This window comes from Thalassophryne amazonica, chromosome 6 (assembly GCF_902500255.1).
Source record: "Thalassophryne amazonica chromosome 6, fThaAma1.1, whole genome shotgun sequence".
Lineage (NCBI taxonomy): Eukaryota > Metazoa > Chordata > Actinopteri > Batrachoidiformes > Batrachoididae > Thalassophryne > Thalassophryne amazonica.
Window position 1 is genome coordinate 120,662,524 of NC_047108.1, and position 26,877 is coordinate 120,689,400.

The window sequence follows — 26,877 nt, forward strand, 5'->3', positions numbered from 1 at the left end:
ATTCACGTCTCACCTGGTGAGTAACCGTACGGCATCTGGAAGTTGTTCCTCAAACAGCGCGATGGGATGAGTTTCTATCAAAAGATAAAAAGCAAAAAAAAAACAAAAAAAACAAAAAGGGTTACTTCCCATGATCAAGTACAACAAACATTCTGGTGTCATCTGGTATCTGTTTCATGGACACCACCTGTTCAAATATCACCTGCAGAACGAGATATTTATATGAGCTTGAACCAAATGGCGCACCATCGATCCACTTGTTTTGCACAGCATTCCAGAAACCAGAGCATCCTGGGAGATGAGGGTCAGTGCAGGTCTCACCTGATCGTGCACTCGGCCCGGTGCAGGCAGCAGCTTCAGCCTGGACACGGCCTCGGCTCTCTGCTCCACCTGGCTCAGAGCGGGTCCCGTCTGCACGTCCATGGCCTGGCCCTGGGAGTTGGTCAGAACCAGACTCCTCCTGCAGTGTCTGCCCGTGGGAGGGGTGTGGAGTTGGAAGGAGGTGGGCAGGGGTTGGGGGCCCAGATGATGGTGGTGTTGCTGTATCATGTCTTGCCAGTTTTGCTGATGGGGAAAGACGTGAGACGTGTTAGGATGGTAAAGATGATTATCAGACCATTTCACTGAAATTAATCTTTATCTAAAATGGAAAGACAAGTGGAATAAAGAACCAAACATCTTATATGCATATAAGTGAACAATGCCGTTAAATCGAAGGAAAAACACCCAGCGGTCAGTCATTTTAACGATGGCACGTAGAGTTCATTGATAACAGGTCTCTGTACTGCCACATCTGTGTATGTTTTCCCATGACTTGATATCAGACAAACTGTGCACAAACTGTGCAGCAGTTTCTTCCCCCAGGTCAGATTACTACACAGAAAATAATCACTGCACACGCCCGTGCAATATCACAATACATGTTAACCAATTCAATCATTTAATGTTTATCTTAGCAGCAGCACTGTTTCCATTTTAAACTTTATTTATGTCTCTTAACTGCTTCGTTTATGTTGTTTGTTTTTTATTTTTTTTATGTTCATTAGACATATTCATTTAATTTTTACACATGACGAGAATTCTGAGGAACACAATTTCTTTTGTATGTAAATAAATACACACAGGGGAACACAATTTTGTTCTCCTATGAATGTGTTTATCTACTACTATACGTAAGCAACAGGTTGGTCGTTGTTGTGTCCCAAGGTTTTTGAAATGGAGCAATAGCTCCATCTGGTGAACATTACCACTAATGCAGGATCAACATCATTTCATCCCCCCCCCCCCCCCCCCGAGCTCCCCCCCACCCCCCACCCTTGTATTAGCATGTCAACACAAAATCAGCTCCAACAAAAGTGAATATGTGAGCTGTATTTTGTTTATTCCATAACAATAATTTCTTGTGTACTGGTCAGTAGAATACCACACAAACATAGATGCAAATGATGATGATTATTAAAATGGTGGTAAAACTCAAGTATTCATACTTTAAGTCGCGTTTTTCCTTAAAATAGTTTTTCAGGTTCTGCGACTTATACTCCGGTTTGACTTATATACTGAAAAAATCACACATAAATAGAACCCAATTTCATACTGCTTATCATTATCATTAAAATTGAAGTTCCTTACACATTTCATTTATTTATGAATATTTATCAGATTTTCATATTTTTTATGCTTTTATGTGTGCCTGAAACATTTGCACAGTACTGTATATATATATATATATATATATATATTATATATATATATATATATATTATATATATATATAGACACACACAAGTATGGGTGGAATGACAGCAAAGAAAATTTGAACTTATTAGGTTGTAAAATCTAGCTGATCAACTCAGAGTTAATTTACAATTCATTAGTTAGTTTTACACTACAATGAATGGGGCAGTATGCACTTACTACAGTGTTAAATTAACACTGCAGGGAGTGCATGCAGTTTTATTTAAAATTGTGTTTTTTAAGACAGTTCTATTAAATTGTTAAATCCAGCTCATCAACACTAACAGAGTTAATTTACACTATGTCAGCGTTGGTTTTACACCGTACTGAACTTGCTGCAGTGTTAATTTGACACTGCAAAATTAGTGAGTACTTACCACAGGCTTGGCCTCGTCCAGGGAGTAGATTTCAGGGCTGCAGGGTTCATCATAGAGCGGCGACAGGGGCTGGCGGGTGGTGCTCATGTCTGAGTGACGCTGAGGGACGTTCAGGGAGTAGCTGAGGGACGTCTGAGGGGTGCTCCAGCTGTTAGACTGATCACACAACATTCACACATTAATATGCTGCGTCTTTCACAGTTCCTCTCGTGCTCTTCAGGCTGGCAGGATGCTATCATATGAACCGTGCTTATTTGGACGGGTTTAGGCTCAGATTACCGTTAGTTTGCTGTGGTGCTGGTGGGCTGACGGTCAGCTGTGCATAAAACTCTAACCTCACCTACGTAGCCGTGCACGGACACACGGTAAAGCAGCGTGTGCTTCGCTGCACCACCAAGCAGATAGTTCCACCTTAACACCTTCACAAATGCCACATGTCTTAAGTGCACATACGTCGCGGCCTCACTCTGACGCCCGCTGGCTGTGTCTATTTTAGTTCCCGTGCGCATGATGTGTAAAATAAGTCCACAGTGCAGAGGAGAATTCAGCTGCCAGACTGGATTACCTTGACCAGGGTGGCTTTCTCCTGCCGCAGGGGCGAGTACGGCGTGCTGTAGATCTGAGACGCAGCCGAGCTCTTGGCTGGCTGGATGTACGAGCTGCGCTGGGGGGAGTAGCGAAGCGACGGAGGTCGCAGGTCGTGCTCGGGCCTGCTGTGGGACAGCACGCTGTTGTTCCTGCTGCCCAGGCGGGCCGTCTCCATGGAGGCGGGGCGGCTGGAGCTGTACTGTAAAGATGACAAATAGGGCGAAAACCAACGTGAGTTACTCAGGTTTCACTGGAAAGTTCTTCCAGGCATAAAGCACTTATTACTTTACGCTAATTGGATGTGCAGTTGGCAGAGATTTCCAGGGGGAGTTTGGTTCAAAGCTCAGTGCTCCGGTGCATTCTGATGTTAACTAATGTGGAGGAGCTGCTGAATTTTAACCAACCAAATGCTGATTTTGTTGATTTTTTAACCACATGGCGGTAACCTCACCGCCTGAGCCTTTGTCAGGGCGGCAGGAGTGGTTTCGGCTGCAGACATTCCTTAATAATTAACTTGGTAAAAGAAAACTGCTGCTGCCCAGCACCAACGAAACAAACACAAATGTATGTAGATGTGCATAAACGTTGCGATGACGTGCACGTTACAGGACACGGAGGACTTACACAGAGGGGTTGGGCGTATCCTGGAGACACAGTGTTGTCTTGGTGAATGCTGAACTGAAGGCTGTGCGACGCGCGGCTGCTCTGAGACTGGCTCAGCTTCAGGGAGTCGGGTTTTCCTTGGCTGTGTCCGCTCCACCTGTCAAACTGTGGAGCCTGGAGATTTAAGGAATCAAGTTAACTTGACAAGCCCACGCACGCACAGCTGGTTTATCACCAGTTATAAGAAAACAACCTCTCGGTGTGTAAAAAATAAAACAGCGTGCATATGACTACATGTTGTATTTGCGTGTTTCTGAAACAAGCAGCGCTCGCCATGACTTTGAGCTTGATCTTGACATAGTAGACTTCAGAAATGAATGACACTGAAGCTACACGGCAGAGACAGAAGGGAGATGTGTACTTTTGCTACATTCAAACAAGTTCCTTTCGGTGGGGTTGTAAACTTGTGATCATGTTATTTGAGTTTTAGAATGTAACTACTGAAAATAGCAGTTTATGTTGCAGATTTAATAAATGTCAGTGATGAAATGATCTCACAGGCCATATTCACTGTGTACCTCAATCAAACATCTCCCCCGCTATTGTTTTATTTTGTGGATACATTCATACAAAACCCTGTGTGCTTCTCTCTCTCTCTCTCTCTCTCTCTCTCTTTCATACTGCAACTTGTGTCAAGCAGTCAGAAGAACAATCTATTTCTGTTTTAAAAACATTTATATGAGAACAGGTTCTGTCACTCTCATTGTCTCATTGTGGACTCATCTCTGTGCTTGTTCTGTTAGACCTCAGTGCTGCTTTTGATACTGTTGACCATAAAATTTTATTACACAGATTAGAGCATGCCATAGGTATTAAAGGCACTGCGCTGCGGTGGTTTGAATCATATTTGTCTAATAGATTACAATTTGTTCATGTAAATGGGGAATCTTCTTCACAGACTAAAGTTAATTATGGAGTTCCACAAGGTTCTGTGCTAGGACCAATTTTATTCACTTTATACATGCTTCCCTTAGGCAGTATTATTAGACGGCATTGCTTAAATTTTCATTGTTACACAGATGATACCCAGCTTTATCTATCCATGAAGCCAGAGGACACACACCAATTAGCTAAACTGCAGGATTGTCTTACAGACATAAAGACATGGATGACCTCTAATTTCCTGCTTTTAAACTCAGATAAAACTGAAGTTATTGTACTTGGCCCCACAAATCTTAGAAACATGGTTGTCTAACCAGATCCTTACTCTGGATGGCATTGCCCTGACCTCTAGTAATACTGTGAGAAATCTTGGAGTCATTTTTGATCAGGATATGTCATTCAAAGCGCATATTAAACAAATATGTAGGACTGCTTTTTTGCATTTACGCAATATCTCTAAAATCAGAAAGGTCTTGTCTCAGAGTGATGCTGAAAAACTAATTCATGCATTTATTTCCTCTAGGCTGGACTATTGTAATTCATTATATCAGGTTGTCCTAAAAGTTCCCTAAAAAGCCTTCAGTTAATTCAAAATGCTGCAGCTAGAGTACTGACGGGGACTAGAAGGAGAGAGCATATCTCACCCATATTGGCCTCTCTTCATTGGCTTCCTGTTAATTCTAGAATAGAATTTAAAATTCTTCTTCTTACTTATAAGGTTTTGAATAATCAGGTCCCATCTTATCTTAGGGACCTCGTAGTACCATATCACCCCAATAGAGCGCTTCGCTCTCAGACTGCAGGCTTACTTGTAGTTCCTAGGGTTTGTAAGAGTAGAATGGGAGGCAGAGCCTTCAGCTTTCAGGCTCTTCTCCTGTGGAACCAGCTCCCAATTCAGATCAGGGAGACGGACACCCTCTCTACTTTTAAGATTAGGCTTAAAACTTTCCTTTTTGCTAAAGCTTATAGTTAGGGCTGGATCAGGTGACCCTGAACCATCCCTTAGTTATGCTGCTATAGACGTAGACTGCTGGGGGGTTCCCATGATGCACTGTTTCTTTCTCTTTTTGCTCTGTATGCACCACTCTGCATTTAATCATTAGTGATCGATCTCTGCTCCCCTCCACAGCATGTCTTTTTTCCTGGTTCTCTCCCTCAGCCCCAACCAGTCCCAGCAGAAGACTGCCCCTCCCTGAGCCTGGTTCTGCTGGAGGTTTCTTCCTGTTAAAAGGGAGTTTTTCCTTCCCACTGTAGCCAAGTGCTTGCTCACAGGGGGTCGTTTTGACCGTTGGGGTTTTACATAATTATTGTATGGCCTTGCCTTACAATATAAAGCGCCTTGGGGTAACTGTTTGTTGTGATTTGGCGCTATATAAAAAAAATTGATTGATTGATTGATTGTCTCACTGGGACCAAAAAAAAAAAAAGATTTGGCTGCTCTGGTGTATCATAGTTCACCAAATTTTTGTGATGTTGTCCTCAATATATGTTCTTTTAACTTGGTTAGTTACAAGATGATAGCATCTACTGTTTTTGAGTTACTGTGGTAAAAAGCTGGAGGAAGTGACTCACCTATCTATCCATCTATCTATCTATCTGCAAAGTAACTGTTAACTTGCAGCATTTTATGTGGTACATGCCCAGGCTTTTCCTAAAGTCCCTTTCACACCGGGGCTGCGCCCAGTTTCTCCCAGTTGCATCGTGCGTCGTTATAACGACGCCGCGTGGAAGCAACCTAGTGCTGAGACGATGCTCGAGGGGCACAAACAAAAATTAAACATGTTTAATTTTTTTTGCGTCCTCTGCTCGACGCAGAATTAAGTGGTTTCAGCGCAAGTCAGAGCAACAGGACGGTACTCAGCGTGACTGGAAGACACACCCTCACAAGACAACGTTACCCAACGCCAATTTATGATTCCTGCTGTGTTCCATTGTTCCCGCAGTATAAATCACACAGGATTGTTTTTACACCATGTACACAATGCAGTAAAACTACACACTCAAAAACAACAGAATAAAAAAATGCTGATTGCAGCTGCTGCTCCTCCTTGCTGCTCCTTTTCACAAAGGAGCAGGAGCAAACACTTTTAAACACTTTTGTGAGAAGACTCTCACAAAAGTGTTTAAATAAAATCCATAAGTCCTGCTCACAGACTGATTGCCAGAGACAGGAGATGTCCTCATCCAGTAAAAAGTCCGGACATCTCCAGTCCACTCACGGACATTCATTCACGCGCGCACATGTGAACTTAAAAAAAAAGAAAGAAAAAAAACTGTCTGGCTGCAGGCAATTAGTTCCTTGTTCTCCCCTCAAACTCTCATCACTGTGTTTAAAAAAGGACAAAAAAGGACGTACGTCCTGCTCACAGACTGATTGCCAGAGACAGGACATGTCCACATCAAGTAGAACTCCAGACATCTCCACATTTGGTCACAGACAGTTCGTTTGCACGCGCACATCTCGCGTCAAAGGAGGAAAGATAAACTATAACAGAACTCAAAGCGCAGACCTGCAGCTCAGCACAAGAACAAATATAAAGTAGAAGAGAAGTCAGAGTGCACAGTCTGTCTGCAGCCAAACTGTGCACTCTGACTTCTCTGTGCAGAGAACCTGCAGGCTACGTCCTGACCTCCTCTCTGCCCCCTGCTGTGCGCACCTGACACAGAAATCCCTGCATCATCATGACGCAACAGGAAGCAACTGGGAGCAGCCCCCGTGTGAAAGGGGCTTAAGCAATTGTTTCTGAGTTACTGTGTTAAAAAAGCTGGAGGAAGTGATTCATCTATCTGTTCATCCATTTATCTATCTATCTATCTGTGAAGTAACTGTTAACTTGCATCATTTTACGTGGTACATGTCCAGGCTTTTCCTTAGCTATTGTTTTTGAGGATAAATAATAATTTGGATGCACTTAGTTCATGGTCATGCAGAATGATTTTTTAGAAGAAAGCCGGCTGCTTTGGTCACTGGCAGGAAGGAAGAGCAGCTCTCACCTCTTTCTGGGTTGGCGTGTAGATGATGTCATAAACTGGGGGTGGCGGGCTCAAAACGGGCACGTCAGCAGCTTTGAATTGCTGGATCCAGTCGCAGACCAGTCCTGTCCAGACAAGACACCACTATGGGGTTGATAGCTTCCTGCGAAGAGCGGAGAGGGACAAAGCGCGTCATTCGGGTCCGGTCGCATCTCTGGAATGTGCTGGAGTCAGATTGTCATTCAGCGGGGATAAAAACCGGCTCAGTCACAGAGCGTTACGCTTTGTGACGACAGCCGATTTGTGGGAAAAGGCCACTTATGGCAAAGCATGCATAAGAATGTACACATTAAAATCCTTTCAACGCATGAATTTGCCTTGTCGATGGTGCTGCAGAGACGTTTGACATGTTACTGTGCTAAAGAGTCTGCAGCAGCACATCTGACTGACTCAGTTACCTTCAATCATAAGGTGTTGGGCTTGATGTCTTGGCAGGGCGTGGTCACTGTAATCATGTTGAGTGGAAGTTTCCCCTGTGATCAAAATGACTATGAGACAAAAATACTGGGTACGCGAGTACAGAGTACGATACGATGTGGTCAACATGCCTTATAGAAGAGGCCATCGTTCTCCTCCGAGAGGATGATGAGCGTTGATGGATACATCACCAGAAGTCTGTCGCTCTGCTCCTGTAGAGAACAGACATTACTGTGTGTGGACGCCTTTGGGTAGATACAGTGGAATTATCCAGCAATATTACAAAGAAACCAGCAGGTTGCTCACACCTCTGTGAAGGCCCAAAACATCTCATCTTCCATTTGAAATGTATAGGCTCCACCGTGTTTACCAGTTTTTAAAGTCCAGATTAAAGTCAACATTTTCAACTAGTTACTTCTGCTGGTTCACAATTTGAAAAAAAAAAGTATCTTCAAATGTGTCTATGATGTTGTTTTTTAACTACATCTGCCAATGATGTAATAAAATCACTGGCGTTTATTTATTTGTCTGTCTGTCTGTTAGCAGGATTACGTCAAAACTACTCCATGGATTTTGATGAAATTTGCAGCACAGGTTGATATTAGGCCATGGAAGAATCCATTAAATTTTGGAGGTAATCCAGATCCGGATCCAGATTCTGGCTCAAGATTCCATTCTATATAGGCTTTGAAGGATGACATCAAAACTACTTCACGGATTCTCACCAAATTTGCAGCACAAGTTGATATTAGGCCATGGAAGAATCCATTAAATTTTGGAGGTAATCCAGATGTGGATTCAGATTCTGGATCAAGATTCCATTCTATATAGGCTTTGAAGGATGACATCAAAACTACTTCACGGATTCTCACCAAATTTGTAGCACAGGTTGATATTAGGCCATGGAAGAATCCATTAAATTTTGGAGGTAATCCAGATCCGGATCCAGATTCTGGATCAAGATTCCATTCTATATAGGCTTTGAAGGATGACATCAAAACTACTTCACAGATTCTCACCAAATTTGCACCACAGATACATATTATGCCATGGAAGACGCCACTGAATTTTGGAGATGATCCAGATCCAGATTCTGGATCAGGATTTCAATTCATATGCTTCACTTTGTTGGAATTTGAGGGTTACTTCAAAACTATCTCATGGATTTTCACCAAATTTTCACCACACTTTGGTGTTGGGCCTCAGAAGACTCCACTGAATTGTGATCTGGATCTGGATTCTGGATCAGGATTACATCAAAACTACTTCACAGGTATGACATCACAGTGTAAAACCAAGATCAGGAAGACACTATTTTGTTTCAGCTTGTGAATTAATATCAGATTGTAACATCTTGATCAGTGAGATCATTCTGCATCAGTATGCAATTATTGCATTGAGTTTGGTGAATCCGGATCCAGGTAAAGTCTGGGTCACGATGTGAATCCCATATCGTTTATTTTGAGTCCTCAACAACCCTTGGTGGGCCTCTGAAATTGCCGATTGCTCTTGTTTACTTATTTATTTATTTGCCACCAAAAATTACAAAAACATGCACATTGACTCCAAAGACTGAATAATCTAAAGGAAAAGGGATCCGGCAAGGAGCATTTGAGGTCCCAGTCAGATGTAAAGTCAAACCAGTTTCTGGGGCTTTTAAAGGTGCGGTGGAGCGGCTGCCAGTTTGTGCTTCCTCTCTGAGGGTGTGTCTGGACCCACAGCTGACATTCCAGCTGTGAGGTGAATCGAGTTGCTGTCTGAGCCGGCCGGGCCAATGCCGCTCACACACACACACACACACACACACACACACACACACACACACACACACACACACACACACACACACACACACACACACACACATACAGGCCCTAAATCTCACACACTTCAATCGAGCTGCTGTTGTTTCCCACCGTCAGTTAACGACAGATTCTGTCCGGGAACGGTGCACCCTGGCCTCTGTTTGTACAGTTTGTTTGTTTCTGATCTTCAGTCACCAGCGGGTTGCACGTGTCTGAGAGGAAGGAGTTTTATCTGCAGGAGAGGCACCTCTTGCTAAAATACGGCCTCCGCCCTTTTGTCTTACCTTATGTAGCTTTAATGACCATTGCGCAGTTTATAAATGAAGTGAGTCACCTGGTTTTTATGCTGATCTCACGCTGCTATGACTCACAACACTCGGTTCCCACAGTTTGAAAACATGCATATGTGTGTTTGTCTCCTGCAGCTTCATTCAAATTCAAATTTCAAATTTCTTAATTTATATAGCACCAATTCACGATGAAATCGTCTCAAGGAGCTTCACACAACATAAAAAAAACTGAATTAAAAATTTAAAACACAATAAAAAGATGACCATAAAAGAATACAAGAATAAAAGCACATCATAACACTAATGATAAAACAGGGAAAACAAATTGAGTCTTTAAACGTGACTTAAACGTGACTCTATTAAATTACAACACTGTGCAAAAACCACAAATGCTGAAAAAGTTTATCAAATAATTTGTGATGAGGAGTGTTAAGCATTAAAATCAGCTAAATAAAGCTCTCGTGTGACTTCACTTTACCTTTAAAATGGAATTATTTGTGGCAAACAATTGTGTGATCTTACAAACACCATGATCCGCTTGTCTTTATGTGCCTACAAAGTATTAATTTATTGAATAAAACAGGTTAAATGTTCTCACTTTTTAAAAAAATTAAACATTTACAAATTTAAAATTTGTTCTCATGATGAAAAAAGAAAATCCCATCATTTAGCACATTTATACAGAGCCATTAGAATGTTTAAGACTGTTGTGTGGGCTGCTGAAGAGGAGGAGACCCGACTGAAACCATCATCCCAGAGTCTACTGTCGTGGCCACCCTTACCTGGGACGTGGAGAAGACCGTCCGGGAGGCCCTGACACGGAACCCGGACCCGGGAACTGGACCGAAGAACAAGATGTACGTCCCACCAGAGGCCAGGGCTGCAGTCCTAGACTTCTGTCATGGTTCCAAGCTCTCCTGCCATCCAGGGGTGCGAAGAACCGTGGCAGTTGTCCGGCAGCGCTTCTGGTGGGCGTCTCTGGAAGCCGACGTCCGGGAGTACGTCCAGGCCTGCACCACCTGCGCCAGGGGCAAGGTGGACCACCACAAGATCCAAGGCCTCCTCCAGCCTCTGCCCGTGCCTCATCGCCCCTGGTCTCACATCGGCCTGGACTTCGTCACGGGCCTCCCGCCGTCCCAGGGCATGACTACCATCCTCACGATAGTGGACTGGTTCTCCAAGGCGGCCCACTTCGTGGCCCTCACGAAGCTCCCGATGGCCCAGGAGACTGCAGACCTCCTGGTCCACCATGTCGTGCGTCTGCATGGGATTCCATCGGACATTGTCTCAGATCGTGGTCCTCAGTTCTCCTCCCAGGTCTGGAGGAGTTTCTGCAGGGAACTGGGGGCCACCGTAAGTCTCTCGTCCGGGTACCACCTCCAGACGAACGGACAGGCAGAGCGGGCGAACCAGGAATTGGAGCAGGCCCTCCGCTGCGTGACCTCCGCGCACCCGACGGCCTGGAGTGACCATCTGGCCTGGATCGAGTACGCTCATAATAGCCAAGTGTCATCTGCCACCGGCCTCTCCCCATTTGAGGTATGTTTGGGGTACCAGCCCCCATTGTTTCCACTCGTGGAGGGAGAGGTCGGGGTGCCCTCGGTCCAGGCCCATCTGAGGAGGTGCCGTCGGGTGTGGCGTACCACCCGCTCTGCCCTGCTCAAAGCCCGGACGAGGGCTAAGGCCCATGCAGACCGCCGGTGTGCCCCGACCCCTACATATCAGCCTGGGCAGGCGGTTTGGCTATCTACAAAGGACATCCCCCTACAAGTGGAATCCCAAAAACTGAAGGACAGATATATAGGACCCTTCACCATCCTAAAAGTCCTCAGTCCAGTGAAGCTGGCAGCTTTAGCTTCACTGTGGATACATCCGGTCTTTCACGTGTCACGACTCAAACCCTGCCACACCTCTCCACTCTGGGCCCCTGGACCGGCACCGCCTGCCCGGATCATTGACGGGGAGCCGGCTTGGACTGTGCGCCAGCTCCTGAATGTCCGGCGGAAGGGCCGGGGGTTCCAGTATTTGGTGGACTGGGAAGGATATGGACCCGAAGAATGCTCCTGCGTGAAGAGGAGCTTCATCCTGGACCCGGCCCTCCTGGCCGACTTCTACACCCTGCACCTGGACAAGCCTGGTCGGGCGCCAGGAGGCGCCCGTTGAGGGGGGGGTCCTGTTGTGTGGGCCGCTGAAAAGAAGGTACTGCTGGCCCACCACCACCAGATGGCGCCCTGCTTGGAGTGCGGGCTTCAAGCACGAGAGGGCGCCGGAGCCACTGGGAGTGACAGCTGTCACTCATCAGCACCAGCTGTCACTCATACACCTCATCACCATCACCATAAAGGCCGGACTGCAACTCCACCTCCTCGCCGAGAAATCAGCTACCATAAGTGGTAATATTCTCTGCTGTGTCTGAACCCTGACGTATTGTCTGAACTTCTTTGCAGCCGTTTTCCTGTGGTTTGCCTTATCTGAGGGATTGGCGTTAGGTGTGACCAGCGACGGCTTCGCTTCACACTCCAACCAGATAAGTGGTTAGACAGGAGCTGCACGAGTGTGTGATTGGAGGTGGAGGTGCTCCCTCCCAAAAGAACACAGACTGTGGGATTACTGAGTGTGCGAACTCACACTCATCAACTCTGTTTCTGTTCTCTGCCAGCAGTACCAGGTCTGACAGCTGGAGACGGTGGCCACCTGGGGATCCAGGACTTGGCGGCTCCGGTGTTCTTCAGATCCGTTGGTGGTGAGGGCCGTGTGGGATCCGGCTCGGTTCTGGACGGACGTCTCCTATCCTCAAGCCTGCCCACACGTCACTCAACATATAATTGTTTGTAGTTCCAAGAACTGTGTTTGTCTGTATTCCGTTGTGCACTTCACAACATTAAATTGTTACTGTTTGGCTTATCCACTGCCCGTTCATTTAACACCCCCTGTTGTGGGTCCGTGTTCCTACACTTTCACAACAAAGACTTTTGAACATATGTTATTAAATCTAAATTAATAACTTTATGGTTATGCCACAAAAATAATCAGCTATGGACTAAATAATCTTTTAAGTATTTGTTGATTTTTTTTTTTAACAGTTTTTTTTATATGAGAATTTCTGGCTGATTACATTTTGTGTAAATTTTGGATCTTTTTTTTTTGGACAAACCAAATAATCTGATGGTTAAAAACAAATGTTTTCTAACATGGTAAGTTGCCTCATTTTATGCCGTTTCCCTCGTTTCTGTTTTAAATGTAACAGTGAGTTTAGAAGTCTAACTAATATTTATTGAAGTGTTCAGTAAACCTGGGTGTCCTGTGTGAGAACATCTGCAGTCTTTATGTGTATTTGGGGTTTTGTGTGCTTTGTTGCAGGTGGCGTGCGGGTGTCATACCTGGCACGGCAGGTGCTGCAGTCGCACTTTGGTCACATACGAGATGGGCCCCAGGCTGTCGCGCTGGGAGCCCTCCCACTCGTGGATGGGCTCTTTGTTGACGGAGTTCCTCAGCTCCTCCCTGCCGTTGGGAGTCTTGTCCTGGCTCACCTGCAAGGAGGAGAAATAAAAAAAAAACAAAGAACACAGTCGGTTAACAGAAGACGCAAACTCTACAAAGGCATTCGTGCCCTTGAACACTCTGGTTTGGATTCTTGGAATGCTGCTTGGTGTTTCCTCTCCTGAGGTCAGCCTCGCAGCAAAACAGAGATCAGTTTGCATGTTTCTCCAACTGTGACACATCAAGGTTGATGGTGTTTCATCACCACCTGGGTGTGGTCTCGGCACTTTAACCCGCACAGATGTGAAGGTAGTCTGATGCGGTCAAAGCCGCTCCCTGGTATCCAGCCCTCAGGGAGAGCCGCCAGTGACCTACTTGACTCACCGAGTCCACATGCTCACACACATCCTGTTTGCATTGCAACGGACCGAAGCCAAACTCTGCCTCCTCCACCAGCTGGTGCTGAGTTAAAGTGTGACCGTCAGTGTTGCCACATTTACTTTGAAAAGTAATCCAATTACTGATTACTCCTTGAAAAAAGTAACTTAGTTACTTTACTGATTACTCAATTGTAAAAGTAACTAAGTTAGATTACTAGTTACTTTCCCCCAGATGCCAACAACAACCCTCTGCCACCTCAACATGGCAATGATACCTGTTTTGCCAAAACTCACTTTATAGTCACCCTTTCTTGACTTCAATGAAAATAAATAGTTATTTTATAAAAAGTAAAATAAAGACCTCTTTCTTGACCTCATGTTAACTTGTTAACATGTTAACTGTTGACAGCACTGTAACAGTAAAACTTGCAATTTCTAACCTACGTTTATAAATATAAAAATTAAATTCTTTCTAACATTTTTCTAACATATAAATTCTCTCTAAACATTTTACTTGTTGAAATTATTATTATTATAAGTAGTATTAGTAGTTGTAGTAAAAAAAAAAAAAAGACTTCAAAACTGGACCTTTAATCTAGGGGTGTTGTGGAGGGGGGCACATCCTTGCCCCACGCCCCCATTCCATCTGGATTCGCCCCTGCTTTGGTGTTTGAGCACAAAGAATGGATAACATTTATTTATGCAGAAAACATGACCAGATTTACAGGTAAGAAAGTTTTATTGCATTTTCACATCATGTGGTCCTCAGAAAGAGAGTTTAGGTGCATTTGAGTGGAAAATAGTTAGTTGTTGACGCGTCGCGGAGGATCAGCTATTTTTAACGAGCAGATACAGAGCGGCTCAGCTCAGAATTCTAAATAAAGAAGAAAAAAGCATAAAAATGTCTTTGTAAAGCTCAGTGCAGGTGTGCTGTTGTCACCGTACTTTAAGAGGTAAGGACGAGTCGGAGCTGCTGCAGAAAACCGCGGATGAAAAGTTCACAGCTCATTTAAAGTGGGCAGTTCAGTCGAACCCTGACCTCCTGCCCACGGATCAAGTTTAATGCTGCTATCAACCCACAATGCAAAAATAATAGTAACGCACAGTGACTTGGAGAAGTAACTTTAATCTGATTACTGATTTGGAAAGATTAATGCGTTAGAATACTTGTTACTAAAAAAGTGGTTAGATTAAAGTAACGCGTTACCAGCATCACTGGTGACCGTACGTCAGACGTAGCCTGACAAAACATGACTGAGGACTTACTTTGACTCTGGTGTAGTTTTCTGGTGCGATGGCACTGCCTCCGTTGGCCTCAATGTTCTCTTTGAGCAGACCGAACCAAAGGTCCATTTCTTGTTGACTGGCGCAGTAGACGATGATGGGGTTGAGGCTGACACCTACAGGACGCAAAGGTCACAAGTTCAAAAAGTTGAAAAGTGTCACAGAGGCGTGGCTTTTAAAGTTGTTCAACATTTCTGCCTGGATGGTGAAACATTAACATTATGCTCTACGAACGACTCCAATCGAACATGTTAGAGATAGTAAACCACATGTACGTATGACCAACATCATTTGACCTGCTCCATTCAACAACAAAAAAAAACTCCTCCTCCCACATACTGTTTTCCCTGTGAGGAATAAAAAGAGCTGGAATGTCTCTGTCAGTCCCACACATACCAGAGATAAACACAAAGCCAATTTCATTAAAGCCCAAATAGCTTAGAACTCTAATTATTTGGAACCAGAGCCTTCAGACTGCTGATAAGAGGCTGTGCTGGGTTTATCTGCTCACTTCACATCAGCTTTGTGGAGATGAAAAAGTCATTTTGTTCCACTGTTTAAGGTATATAACACAGATAAACCAGCTTTATTCCATCATTTGTGCATATCTAAGTGTCATAGGCAGCATAAACCGGGGGGCAGAGGGGCTGAAGCTCCCACTTTTTATTTTCAAAGAATAATTTAAATATATAACATCACCTGAACAAATGATGTAGCTGTGAATACATTTTAATCTGATATGAAACAGACAAATCTGATTTTATATCACCACAGCAGATTCAATATGGACCCACATGCTGGTTTGGCAGAACTTTTACAACGGATTCCCTTCCTGATGCAACTCCAGATGTACAGGGAGAAAGGGGCCCTGGTGGTCTTGAACCGTGAACCCGTACATGCTGCCCATTCCAATAGTACTAATACTGGCAATTAAATTAAACATACAAAGTATAAAAAATAATCATTTAATAGAGTTAATAAATTCCCAGGAACACTGTCTTCCACTGTGCCCAGCCCCCCAATCCCCCAAGTCAAATAGTGCTTCCTCCACCTATGTTACCAAACTTTCAGGAACCACAACCATGTTAATTTGAACCACACAAAGACTTCCTGGAATTTTCCTCAGATCCTCTCGTGCTCTTTACTTGGTCACTGCCTCTCTCGTGAGTTTATTTTAAAGCTGATTCATTTTTTCAGCTCAGGCCAGAGGAAGACGCTGGTCACAAACGGCACGCAGAGAACTGTGGGGAATTCTCTCTGGTTTACTCAGTGTTACATCACACAGGTTTCTTGTCAATGATCCCTCCCATTAGGTAAATATGCTCTCATACTGAGCAACTAAAACAATGGAAACACAGTAACACAGTAAAAACACGCTTGATCTAAGTAAATTCAGGAAAGCGAGATCTCGTAAATCAGCATGTGGTGTGTCAGTAATGTAGTAGAAACCTTATAAAAAACTTTTTAAAAACCTTTTAAAAAATAAAATGGCCAAGGAGACGTGATCCTACAAAACACTTGATTCATTCATTCGTTTATTCATTCATTTTCTGCAGCTTATCCAGGTTTCTGTCACAGTGGCAGCAGACTAAGCAGCTCATCCCACACTTCCCTATCCTCAGCCAAATCCTGTAACTTTTACCGAGGCGTTCCCAAGACAACTGAGAAATATAATTCCTCCAGCGTGTCTTGGGTCTCAGTTGGACCTGCCTGGAAGACCTCCAAGGAAGGCCCGAACCATTTCAACTGGCTCCTATTGATATGAAGAAACAGCAGCTCTACTCAGAGTCCCTCCCAGATAGTTCAGCTTCTCACCCGAAGTATAAACCCAGATACCCAATGGAGACTTCGCATTTCTGCTGCTTGCACACCTTATTCTTTTGGTCATTACCCAAAGTTCATGAATCGATTGGTAAATTGACAGTATTGCCTTCAAAACACTTGAACAATTACATAATCAAAAGAGGAAAAAAGCTCACAAAGTCACATATCCCACAGATGATATCACACACTCTGTGACGTCTGCTATGAGTTTTCTAAAGAGCTGATTGAAGCTCAGTTGGGGTGGCTTAAGATGTTGCCATCATGGCGTTACTTGACACCACCTAAAACCCGGCCAACCCTTGAATGGGTAAGTAGGTGGAAAGACCAGCGTGATATGAGTAGGGCGAAAGAAGGCTACACACGCTCCCCCCCCCACCCCCCATCTCATAGTTACTAAGCAAGCTAAGGCTAGGAGGCTAACTTTGGTTCAAATGTTTGGTTAATACTTTTTTCCAGGGTAGTGTTTTTTTTAACCAGGTGGCTTAGGTATCAGAATTAGAAACTATGTAACTTTGGCGCAATCGCTGTTGCTAAGATACCAACCTACTGATACATGCCAATTAGTACTAACAGTGCTAACATACAAATTAATAATACTACAATTTCACTCAATGGAAATATAGGCGCACTGACTTCTTTGATGTTCCTTTAACACAATTAATTGCACAGCAAGCTGTATTATTTCAGATATTTGTAATAAAATGCTCATAAAGGACAAACACAGCTAGCCACAGCAGCTAGCAGCTGCTGCTAGTGGTCTGATCCAGTTTTGCTTAAAATAGTTTCAACTGATGAGTTAAATAAAAATTCTCCTCCAATATAGTTCTCATGAACAGAGAAACTAGCCATAGAGAGTAAAACGGTTTGTTGTTGTTGTTTTTGTTTTTTGAGGACAGTGTTTTTTTTAACCTGGTGGCTTAGGTACCAGAAATAAAAACTATGCATCTTTGGCACTATAACTGCAGCTAACATCATAAACCGATTGATACATGCTAATTAGTACCAACAGTGCTGACATAGAAATTACATGACACAAAATGTCACGCAGCAGAAATACTGGAGCACTGATTTCTTTGATGTTCCTTTAATACAATTAATTGCACAGCAAGCCATATTATTTCAGATATTTGTAATAAAATGCTCCGAAAGGACAAACGCGGTCTAGAGCTGATGAGTTATATCAAAATTCAATACAGCGGTGATGAACACGGAAACTAGTTGGCATGCAGTTATACGCGGAGTGACTCACATTTGGAGCCAGCCTCAAATGGCCATTCAAGAAACTGCATTTAATCTGACGTACTCTGGCTTTTGAGTCACTGCTTTAACAACTTAAAAAAATGTAATCAAGTTTCACATGATTTTGGTCCAGTCAGAGATTTCACACATATCTCTACTGGTTGATAGCCTGAACGGTTTTTGGACCGTGCAGAATTCAGAGCGGTAATCGGGCTTTTCCGCATGACAGCTGAGCTGACTGAAGTGCACCTGTTGTCTAAAAAGCCGGGCCTTTAAGCCCACACTGGGTCCCCTGACCGCCGGTGAAAGGGGCCTGACTCTAGTTAGTGTTGGGGTCGAGTAGAGGTGAAGAGGGTCACGGCACCTTTGAACCGCTGGAATGTGACAACACAGGAAATGCCGCAGCCTGAAAATAGCACATGGGTTCTTGAAAGAACTTTTACTTTGATCTGTCAGAGATGAAAGTAATTAACACAGGAGACACCAACGTGGGTGAAATAAAACCGCGGCTACAACAAGCATCAAACATGAACTGTGTTGTTTTATATGTTTGCCTCCTTTGCTCTATTTCACCCAAACTGCCATGGAGCCGTTGGTAAACATCCTGCTGGATTATCTGGTTCAAGTCAAAGTGATTGATTTTGTAATGTCACAACCGCCAATAAAACTGAAAACAGTACAACATTCCATGGCTCAGTGCCAATAACACCCATTTCTGTTGAAGTCAAACTCACCGTTTATTTGAAAGGCAAATTCCTGAGGTTGACTGTGGTTGCAGTTCTGCTGCAGATTGCGGATTGTGATGTCTTTCAACGGAAGTGTGCCCTGCACACAGAAAGAGCAGAGGTTCAAACAATATGCAAAACTGAAGAGCAGTGCATGCATTCTTTGTCCTAGTTGTGCAATATGTGACCAGACTGACCAACTAACAACACGACATTGACACTGAGGTTTCTGCTGAGACGATGATATGTTCAAGTCTGCCTTGTAGCGGTCGTCATCTATATTCTGACTAACGCTGAGCAGAGGTGCCCCGCTGTTTTGATGTGAAATTTAGATCCAAGCAGACACAGTATGATGATGATTAATGGCAGCTCGTGCTTTGGGTAAAACATAATCGCACACAATGTTTGCCAACACGGCTGGTTTAGAGTCTCGTAAAACTATGATGGCATTACATAAGTCACTGCTTCAAATGATATAAAGTACCAGTCAAAACATGAGTTCGAAGGGGTTGTGGGCTTTTTGTTCTAATATTGTGTGGGTTTAAAGAATAAATTTACCTGGTATGTGAGTCCCGTTGTGTTGTTGGAGACAAAATGAAGATGCGTCTGAAAGAGATCCAGGTAGCAGTCGTGTACATCCTGCATATATAATGAGAAAAGAGAAAGAACTGAGGAGAAACAGCAGACGAATGCAGAAATAGTGCCCACAAATTCTATCAGTATCTGATCCATACGAGAATAAAACGCCAAACTTTTGTACTCACAAATGATGCACAGCTACTTTTTTCATTTTCAGTCAAAAATGAGAGCAGATGACACACACAATGAAGGTAAAAACAACAGTTTGAAGGCTACGAGACAGTTTTATATTTTTCGTACCTGTACTAGCAAGTTGTACAACAAAATATTTCCCATATTCATTCCTGTAACGGTACAGTTTCATTCACCCCTAAAGTGGGTCATACCAGTTCTTGACGTTAACCAAACGTCTCGTTTGCTTGTCTCACTGCCATTGTTGCTCCGTGGTCCAGTCTGTCATAGACGGCATTGTCGTAGGTTAACAGAACCTACTTGACCACTTTACTTCTACTTGACTTAGTTACCTTCGGAGTTTCTGGATTTAGACTGTGTCAGTTGTCTATAAATGTTCAGCTTAGCTAGTTTCTAACTTTTGCATCAGCTGATTGACTGAGGCCCTTTTCACACCGGGCCTGCATTGAGTTGCATTGTGCTGCATATCTATTACGCAGAAATGGCTGCGTATGTTACGAGAAAATTATCTGGTATATCAATTGAAATTTACAATCACATTCACAAAAAATATTTAATATATTGATTATTTTGTGAAATTTTTATGACATTTTGTTGAAAAAAAAATAGTGTGTAGTTACTGTTTGGGTTAATATTTAGTGTATTCGGCCTCTTTATTACTAAATTTGTCTCACTGGAATTAATTTGGAATGTGTCCAACTGGAATTCTTCCATCTGGAATGAAACCACACAGACTGACTATAAAGCTTATGGAACATAACATTATTAAAAAGCTAACTGAATCTAAAAAACTGAAATGGGTATAAATCTAATTAAACAACTTTCCAATTTCACAATACATTGTTGAAAACAAACAAACAAAAAAAAACAGCCAGCCTTATTTTCTGTCCCTGTAAAATTTCTTAGCCCTTTAAGTAAACATTCAGTAGATTTTAATGGCATTTTAAAATAAACAAAACTAATGTTTATAACTTGCAAAGGGTCCATGGACACCCCATAATGCATTATGCAGTCTTACATCAGTTTGTGATGCAGTCACAAAATGTAGTAGATTTAAATCTAAATATTTTGTGACTGTATCACGATATATTGGGGTGACACAGGGCGGCTTTAGGGTTAGGGTTAAACTGCCAAATTAGTCAGCAAGGGGTGATCATGTCACAAAAATCTACTACATTTCGTGACTATCATTAAAAAATTATGTGAGACTGAACTGGCATTTTGACTGAAGTGAGATTTTAACTCCATTCGTTAAAATCTCAGACTCTTAAAAGCCTTTTCAACCATCAGCCTTCAACCCCCAAGCTGGGCGGCGCGGGCCTCTCCTGCTGAGGCCTTCACCCACTTTTTGTTTTCTCCCATTCTACTGTGTTTTATTGTATTTTTATGGTAGTGCCTTGAGATTTGCTTGCCAAATGTAAGGTGCTTTATAAATAAATTTTTTATTATTATTATTATTACTTTGCCTCAATTCGGATGATGGACTGCTTCAAGTTTAGAGCACATAAACAACCTCAAATGTATATGTGTTGTCTTTAATTTTGATGTGTGCCATTATTACGGTAAACAAGTAATAATTGTGGATTAATTGCTGTATCTTGTCTGAGGTAATTGGAGCGTAAACGTAATTGCCCTTTTTGGGATCAATAAAGTTGTCTGAATCATACTATTATTCTAATTATTCTTGATTAATCACAGATGGGTTTCTGACTTTAATATTTGAACATCTTGTTCTTAATGACATAATGTTGCATCATTTGTCGATTCATGGAGCACCTTCAAATGTTCCGGCGGGTTTGCAGAAACGCAGGAATTTCGTCATTTACTGCAAACTTTGAGCAATACTCAGTTCTTTTAGACCGCGTATGTCTTCTCACGTACGTCTCCACTATTCCCATCTTAAGTAATACGTGTTCCTTTCCTTTGTGGCAGTGTTTCCTGTTATAACACAATGTGTTCTTTGGCTCATCCCATCAATCTTTCTCTTTTCCCCTTTGACAGCGCTGTTGTGTCACAGCTCACAAGTAAGACTTGCGATTCCCACAACGAGGAACCGGTCTGTGTGCTATCAGTGGCCGGGATCAGAGGAGCTCCTCTCTACCCTCAGGTTTTCTCTCTGAGATGTTTCACAACTGCAGCAGCAGTGAGCGTGTTCAAACACAGGCTGCGGTCGGCTCTGCAGAAAACTGATTGGATCATTCGCAGCCAGCCAGCACGTCAATTCAATGCCAGCAGCAATTTTCAGTGTGTTTGGTGGCTGCAGAGCTACATCCTCATACTCTCCACCTGTTTTCTTGGTTTCGACTGGAACGATGTGTCATTGCAGGCTCGGTCATCCCAAATAGATGCATCCAGAAGCTTAGACCCATTAAAGTAAACTTAAATTTGTCTTTTGGGTAAAAGCAGTAAGTGCAAATATACACATAAATACATTAATGTGAATAAAATACATGTACATGATCGATATCTTTTAAGTTTAAGAGAAATTATCTTTCACTAAAAAACTTGAAAAGGTGGTATTCTATGAAACCATCACAGGTACGAGAGAAATCAGAACTTAATGACAATTGCAGGCTGCAAAACAAAAGTGTCTGGTTTGATTGAAGTCGGGGTCACACACACCACCACAACTACTAAACACATGACAAAGACACGGCAGCTGAGAGTGGTCATAAAGAAGTCGACGCCAGCCCGACGTTCAGCAGCCACGTGATGTAACCCTCATGTGACCAGAAGGAATTTGCATAAAAAATAAAATAAAAGCAACAACAAAAACCTTGCGACACCGAAACTAATTTTCCAATAAATGAGAATACAGAAGTTGAAATCAGCAACCGACAAGTCGCAAAAAAATGTCTCCACAGTTGACTCCAAGAATGAAATGTGCCGTATAACCAAAAGTCACACGATCTCTATGGTCACACGACTGAAAACAGCTATATAATATGCTAATTAATCACATGGGAATTGATTTCATTGGATGATCGTCCACAGAGATGCAACCCAGCCAACAACGTAATGGTAAATCTTTGAATCCTAGTCATGGGACTGTTCAAACCGCCGTGATTTTCTTCAACATAAAGCCTCATCTCAACATGCTGTGAGCATTCGTATCGCCCAGGCCCAATATGAATATGACTTGTACTTGGATGAAAAATGCACATGATCATTTTTAGAAACATTTCACTGAACAAAATTGTTGGGAGGAAACTCAAAATGCTTTTAGCACCTTAACAGCACTGGTGTCTCTGCCCCCAAGTGTTCACAATCACAGCCCTAAATGTTTACAGCCACTTTTTAAACTGTACTTTATTCATATGTTACATTCATATATATATATATACATATTGTATATACACCTTTTTTTGCATTACTTCATACAGTGTGTATATATTGTTTTGTTTTTTGTGGTGTACAGTAACTGTGCGGGAGCACCCCCAATTTCATTGTACATCCCCCCCATACAATGACAATAAAGACTATTCTATGTTGACTTGTTTTATGTAAGGCGCCTTGCTGTGATTTGGTGCATTATAAGCTAATTAAATTAAATTAAATTATTCTATTCTATTCTAATCTATACTTGCTTGGAACAGACATATAAAACATTTCCTTAATTGTCTAATTCAAGGACTAAAGGTTTTTCAGATACCGGCTTGTATAATGGCCAATTAAAAACAAAATATGCACATTAATACACCAAATACACATTGGACGTGCTCATGTAGGGTTTAGAAACCTGGGTCGAATCATTGAGGCACTGGTAGCATTGCATTGACATATTAATGTCCGGTCATTAAAAAACAAAAAGACTTTGTTTGCCCGTCTTACCTGGCAGTGAACGAAGCGAAAGCGAACTTTAGAGCTGTGGATCATCCGTCCGTAATTCTTCACATTGATGCTGCTTTTCTTCCATCCACTGGCCAGGTCATATGGGAACTGAGGATCCCATTTTATGTTCTCTATCGTCTGCAGATCTTTTGAAGACATTTCCTGCAAATGTGATGATGACAATGTGCTCAATCAAAAAATTTAACACACACGGTTTGACAGTTATAATGGAGTTGGGAATGTAGATGACTGAGCTGCACATTATGGTTTGGGTATACGTCTAAAGGAGTTCACAGGAAGTTTTTTTTTTTTTTTACCTTCCTGGGGGTAACGGTGCACAGGATATTGATGATGCTGTTTGACTTTTCTTGTCCCTCTTGGGGATTGTTCTTGCGAAATAGACGGCTGCTGCCCGGAGAAAAAGAGAAAACCACCTGTTAGCACTCGCTCTGCGTCGATTCCATGTTTCCTGCACATTTCCTAACAGCAACAACAAGGAACCACTTCCACATATGGGCTACATTGTCTGCTGTTGTCAGATGGAGAGATGACCTAAATAAAACCGTCTCTGCTGCACTGCTTTGCATTTCAAATCAGCAGATCAGCACTGCTGAATTTTTCCCTTTTCAGTTATAATCAAGGTGCAAAATACAATGCAAACTTTTTTTTTTTACATCTTTTTAATGACTTTGTCTCCATGGTTTTGTGCCATGAATTAACTGGAGCGCTTCTTTTCTCCTATAGTCACATTTACATGGTAGAACAATCAGCTGTTGTGTCTCTGATGGACACACTGGGAGGAAAATCAGCATTCAATGTCCCTCTTTGTTTTACATGTGCTCATCTATTACCGTTAGTGTCGCTTGGTTATAAGCAAGATCCCCCGCTGCAATGATAAGGCTCAGAGCCAGCGTTTGCAATCTTAATCTGGAGTATATTTGCTTATCTGCATGTGTGTGTGTGTGTGTGTGTGTGTGTGTGTGTGTGTGTGTGTGTGTGTGTGTGTGCGTGTGTGTGTGTGTGTGTGTGTGTGTGTGTGTGTGTGTGTGTGTGTGCGTGTGTGTGTGTGTGTGTGTGTGTGTGTGTGTGTGTGTGTGTGTGTGTGTGTGTGTGTGTGTGTGTGTGTGTGTGTGTGTGTGTGTGTGTGTGTGTGTCAGTGCCCTTGGCCAACAGTGAAGGCTTGTGTTTGCCTGGTGGGAATCAAGGTCTGTGTGATCAGGAAGTCCACATTCGAAGCCATGTCGTTAGATGAGCAGATGACTACCTTGTAAGCCATAAAATTCTGTTACGTCTCTTTATTAAAAGCGCTAAAACCGTGAGAGAAATATGATAATCATGCACACTGATGCAACCTGCAGAAAGAGGAATGGGTGTAGATAGTACATAGTTATGATGTGCACGCCAAACATTCGCTGCTGTCCTGACCTCTGGGGGAATGCTTGAGCCCGGGGCCTGGATCACCAACAAAAGGAGCTGGAACACTGAATGTATTGTTCACACACAATAACTTTGGAAGGTGTATCAGTGACTGTGTTTGAAACCCAACGGTTACAGAATTGAATGGCAATAGTCACAAATCCAGGGTAGCGAGTGAAGTCACCCCACTCCAGCTATCCATGCTCATTTTTAAAATTAATTAAGAATGACTAGTTTAAAGTTAGGGACTTGCCGGTGTGATGTATAGATGGGCAGTGCCCCCTGCTTCTCCCATCAATGGGCTTTTTACCTGACAATTACATTAAAACCTTAAAACATCATCTCACTCACAAAACGTGAGTAAGAACAGTGTATTATGACACTGGTGTGCAGAAATAATTTATTACATGAACATATAAGAATTGAAATATTGTGTTACTAGAGTGGGGTGACTTAACCTGGGGTGAGTTTGCAGTGGGGTGACTTCACTATGAACCAAATCCAGTAGTAACCTCTTTTGATTTCAGGTCTTATGCTGGATGCTCTTCTTGAGGGGACAACGGTGGACAGACACACCACAGATCCAATCAGAGAGCTAATTCTAATCAGATGTGTTGCTGCAGCTGAGCGAGCTGGTCTGTGTGCAACATGCCCGGGCGTAGACAGTCAGAAGGCTGCACTCATCTACACTCTTCATCTCATTTGTTTCATTCAGTTTAAATAAAGAAGTTAATTTCTAATTTATTGATAGAATAAGCATTTTATTTACAGTGTAAGAAATGAAATGTTATATTTATCTTGTGGAGTTATGCCTGATAAAACATGGTTTTTGAAACGAAATATGAGACAATTAATTGTAATAATTTGTTACAGGTTGCTTTGAGCAGGTTTGATCAGTCCGGTTGACATAAATGGATTACCGTAAGCAAATACATCATTTAATTTCTTACAGCGGAGAAGTAAAAATCCTTTGTAAAATTTACAAAAGGTGACTTTTAATTTAACTTTCTTGACACTAGTGTCAAAAAATGGTAGAAATCAGTTTTCACTGGAGGACAAAGAGACATAATCAAGTGGATCTACATCCAACAAGCTGTCACCTCACATGTCCCAGGTAATAATTTAGATATCATTTGTTAATGACTGTAATTATCTGTTTGTGAATGTGATCATTTAAGGGGTTAAGTCCTGATTTTGGAGGAAGACCACACTGACTGTCAGCTGCTGGTAAGTGGATCAGTGGCACCGGTGTCCAGGCAGGCACTGCTCCAGGATCATCCTGATCCTGACAGAATTCACAACCTTAGTGTAACCTGTCATAGATCAAACCCCGGAGGAATACCAGGAATTCCTTTAAGCCAAAACACAGAGTCAAACAAGTAACCGGCCTCAAGGGCTCGACATGTGCTGTGACACAGTCCACAGAATAATATGTGGATTCAAGTCTTCTTACCTGTTCCTGCGTATGAAACTTTTACTGGAGAACCTGAAGTTGTGCTGCGGGACACATGACATGCTGCTCCCCATGGTGAGGCGCTGAGTGCTGCCCTGTTGTGCTCCTCTGTGACGTCTGAGTGTAATCCAAGTGTGCAGCTCGATCCCTGCTGAAGTCAGACTTGTACTGAGGCAGGAGAGGGCCGGGTGAGACATCTATAGACAGACTGCTGAGAGGGTGTGTCTGCATAAAAGGGGTGGAGCTTGATCTTGTCATTTTGTGTGTGTGTGTGTGTGTGTGTGTGTGTGTGTGTGTGTGTGTGTGTGTGTGTGTGTGTGTGTGTGTGTGTGTGTGTGTGTGTGTGTGTGTGTGTGTGTGTGTGTGTGTGTGTGTGTGTGTGTGTGTGGAGTGAGTCTCACACCTACCGTCTGTGAAAAGTCCCAACAACAAAGAATAGAAGGGGGTGAGGAAGTGAAGGGGGGTTGAGTGACATTTCACACCTTCCAGGAGCCAAATGGATCTCATTGTGAGGTCACTGAAAACTGGATGGTGGTGTCAATCAAAAAAAAAAAAAATGCTAGTTTCCTCTGACATGCCTGGGCATGAAAAATGCCTTCAACCTTTAAAGAGTCTGTTTGTTATCCACACATATATTTGAAACACACAGTAAATTTTGCAGAGTAAAATATACTCTGCCAGGATA

General features: G+C 42.8%; 1 protein-coding gene across 1 annotated transcript in view; it reads right to left on the reverse strand.

Moving 5' to 3' along the window:
- The window catches only part of plekhn1 (pleckstrin homology domain containing, family N member 1), a 34,208-nt gene extending 7,837 nt beyond the window's left edge, over positions 1–26,371 (reverse strand). Inside the window, 16 exon segments of the mRNA XM_034173282.1 lie at positions 14–74; positions 322–564; positions 2,112–2,267; positions 2,677–2,898; positions 3,324–3,476; positions 7,239–7,338; positions 7,340–7,380; positions 7,664–7,750; positions 7,826–7,906; positions 13,170–13,319; positions 14,916–15,049; positions 18,731–18,821; positions 19,280–19,360; positions 23,324–23,485; positions 23,641–23,731; positions 26,193–26,371. Coding sequence (XP_034029173.1) covers positions 14–74; positions 322–564; positions 2,112–2,267; positions 2,677–2,898; positions 3,324–3,476; positions 7,239–7,338; positions 7,340–7,380; positions 7,664–7,750; positions 7,826–7,906; positions 13,170–13,319; positions 14,916–15,049; positions 18,731–18,821; positions 19,280–19,360; positions 23,324–23,485; positions 23,641–23,731; positions 26,193–26,266 — 1,927 coding nt within the window. The 5' untranslated portion in view covers positions 26,267–26,371.
- Between the last annotated feature and the right edge of the window lie 506 nt (positions 26,372–26,877).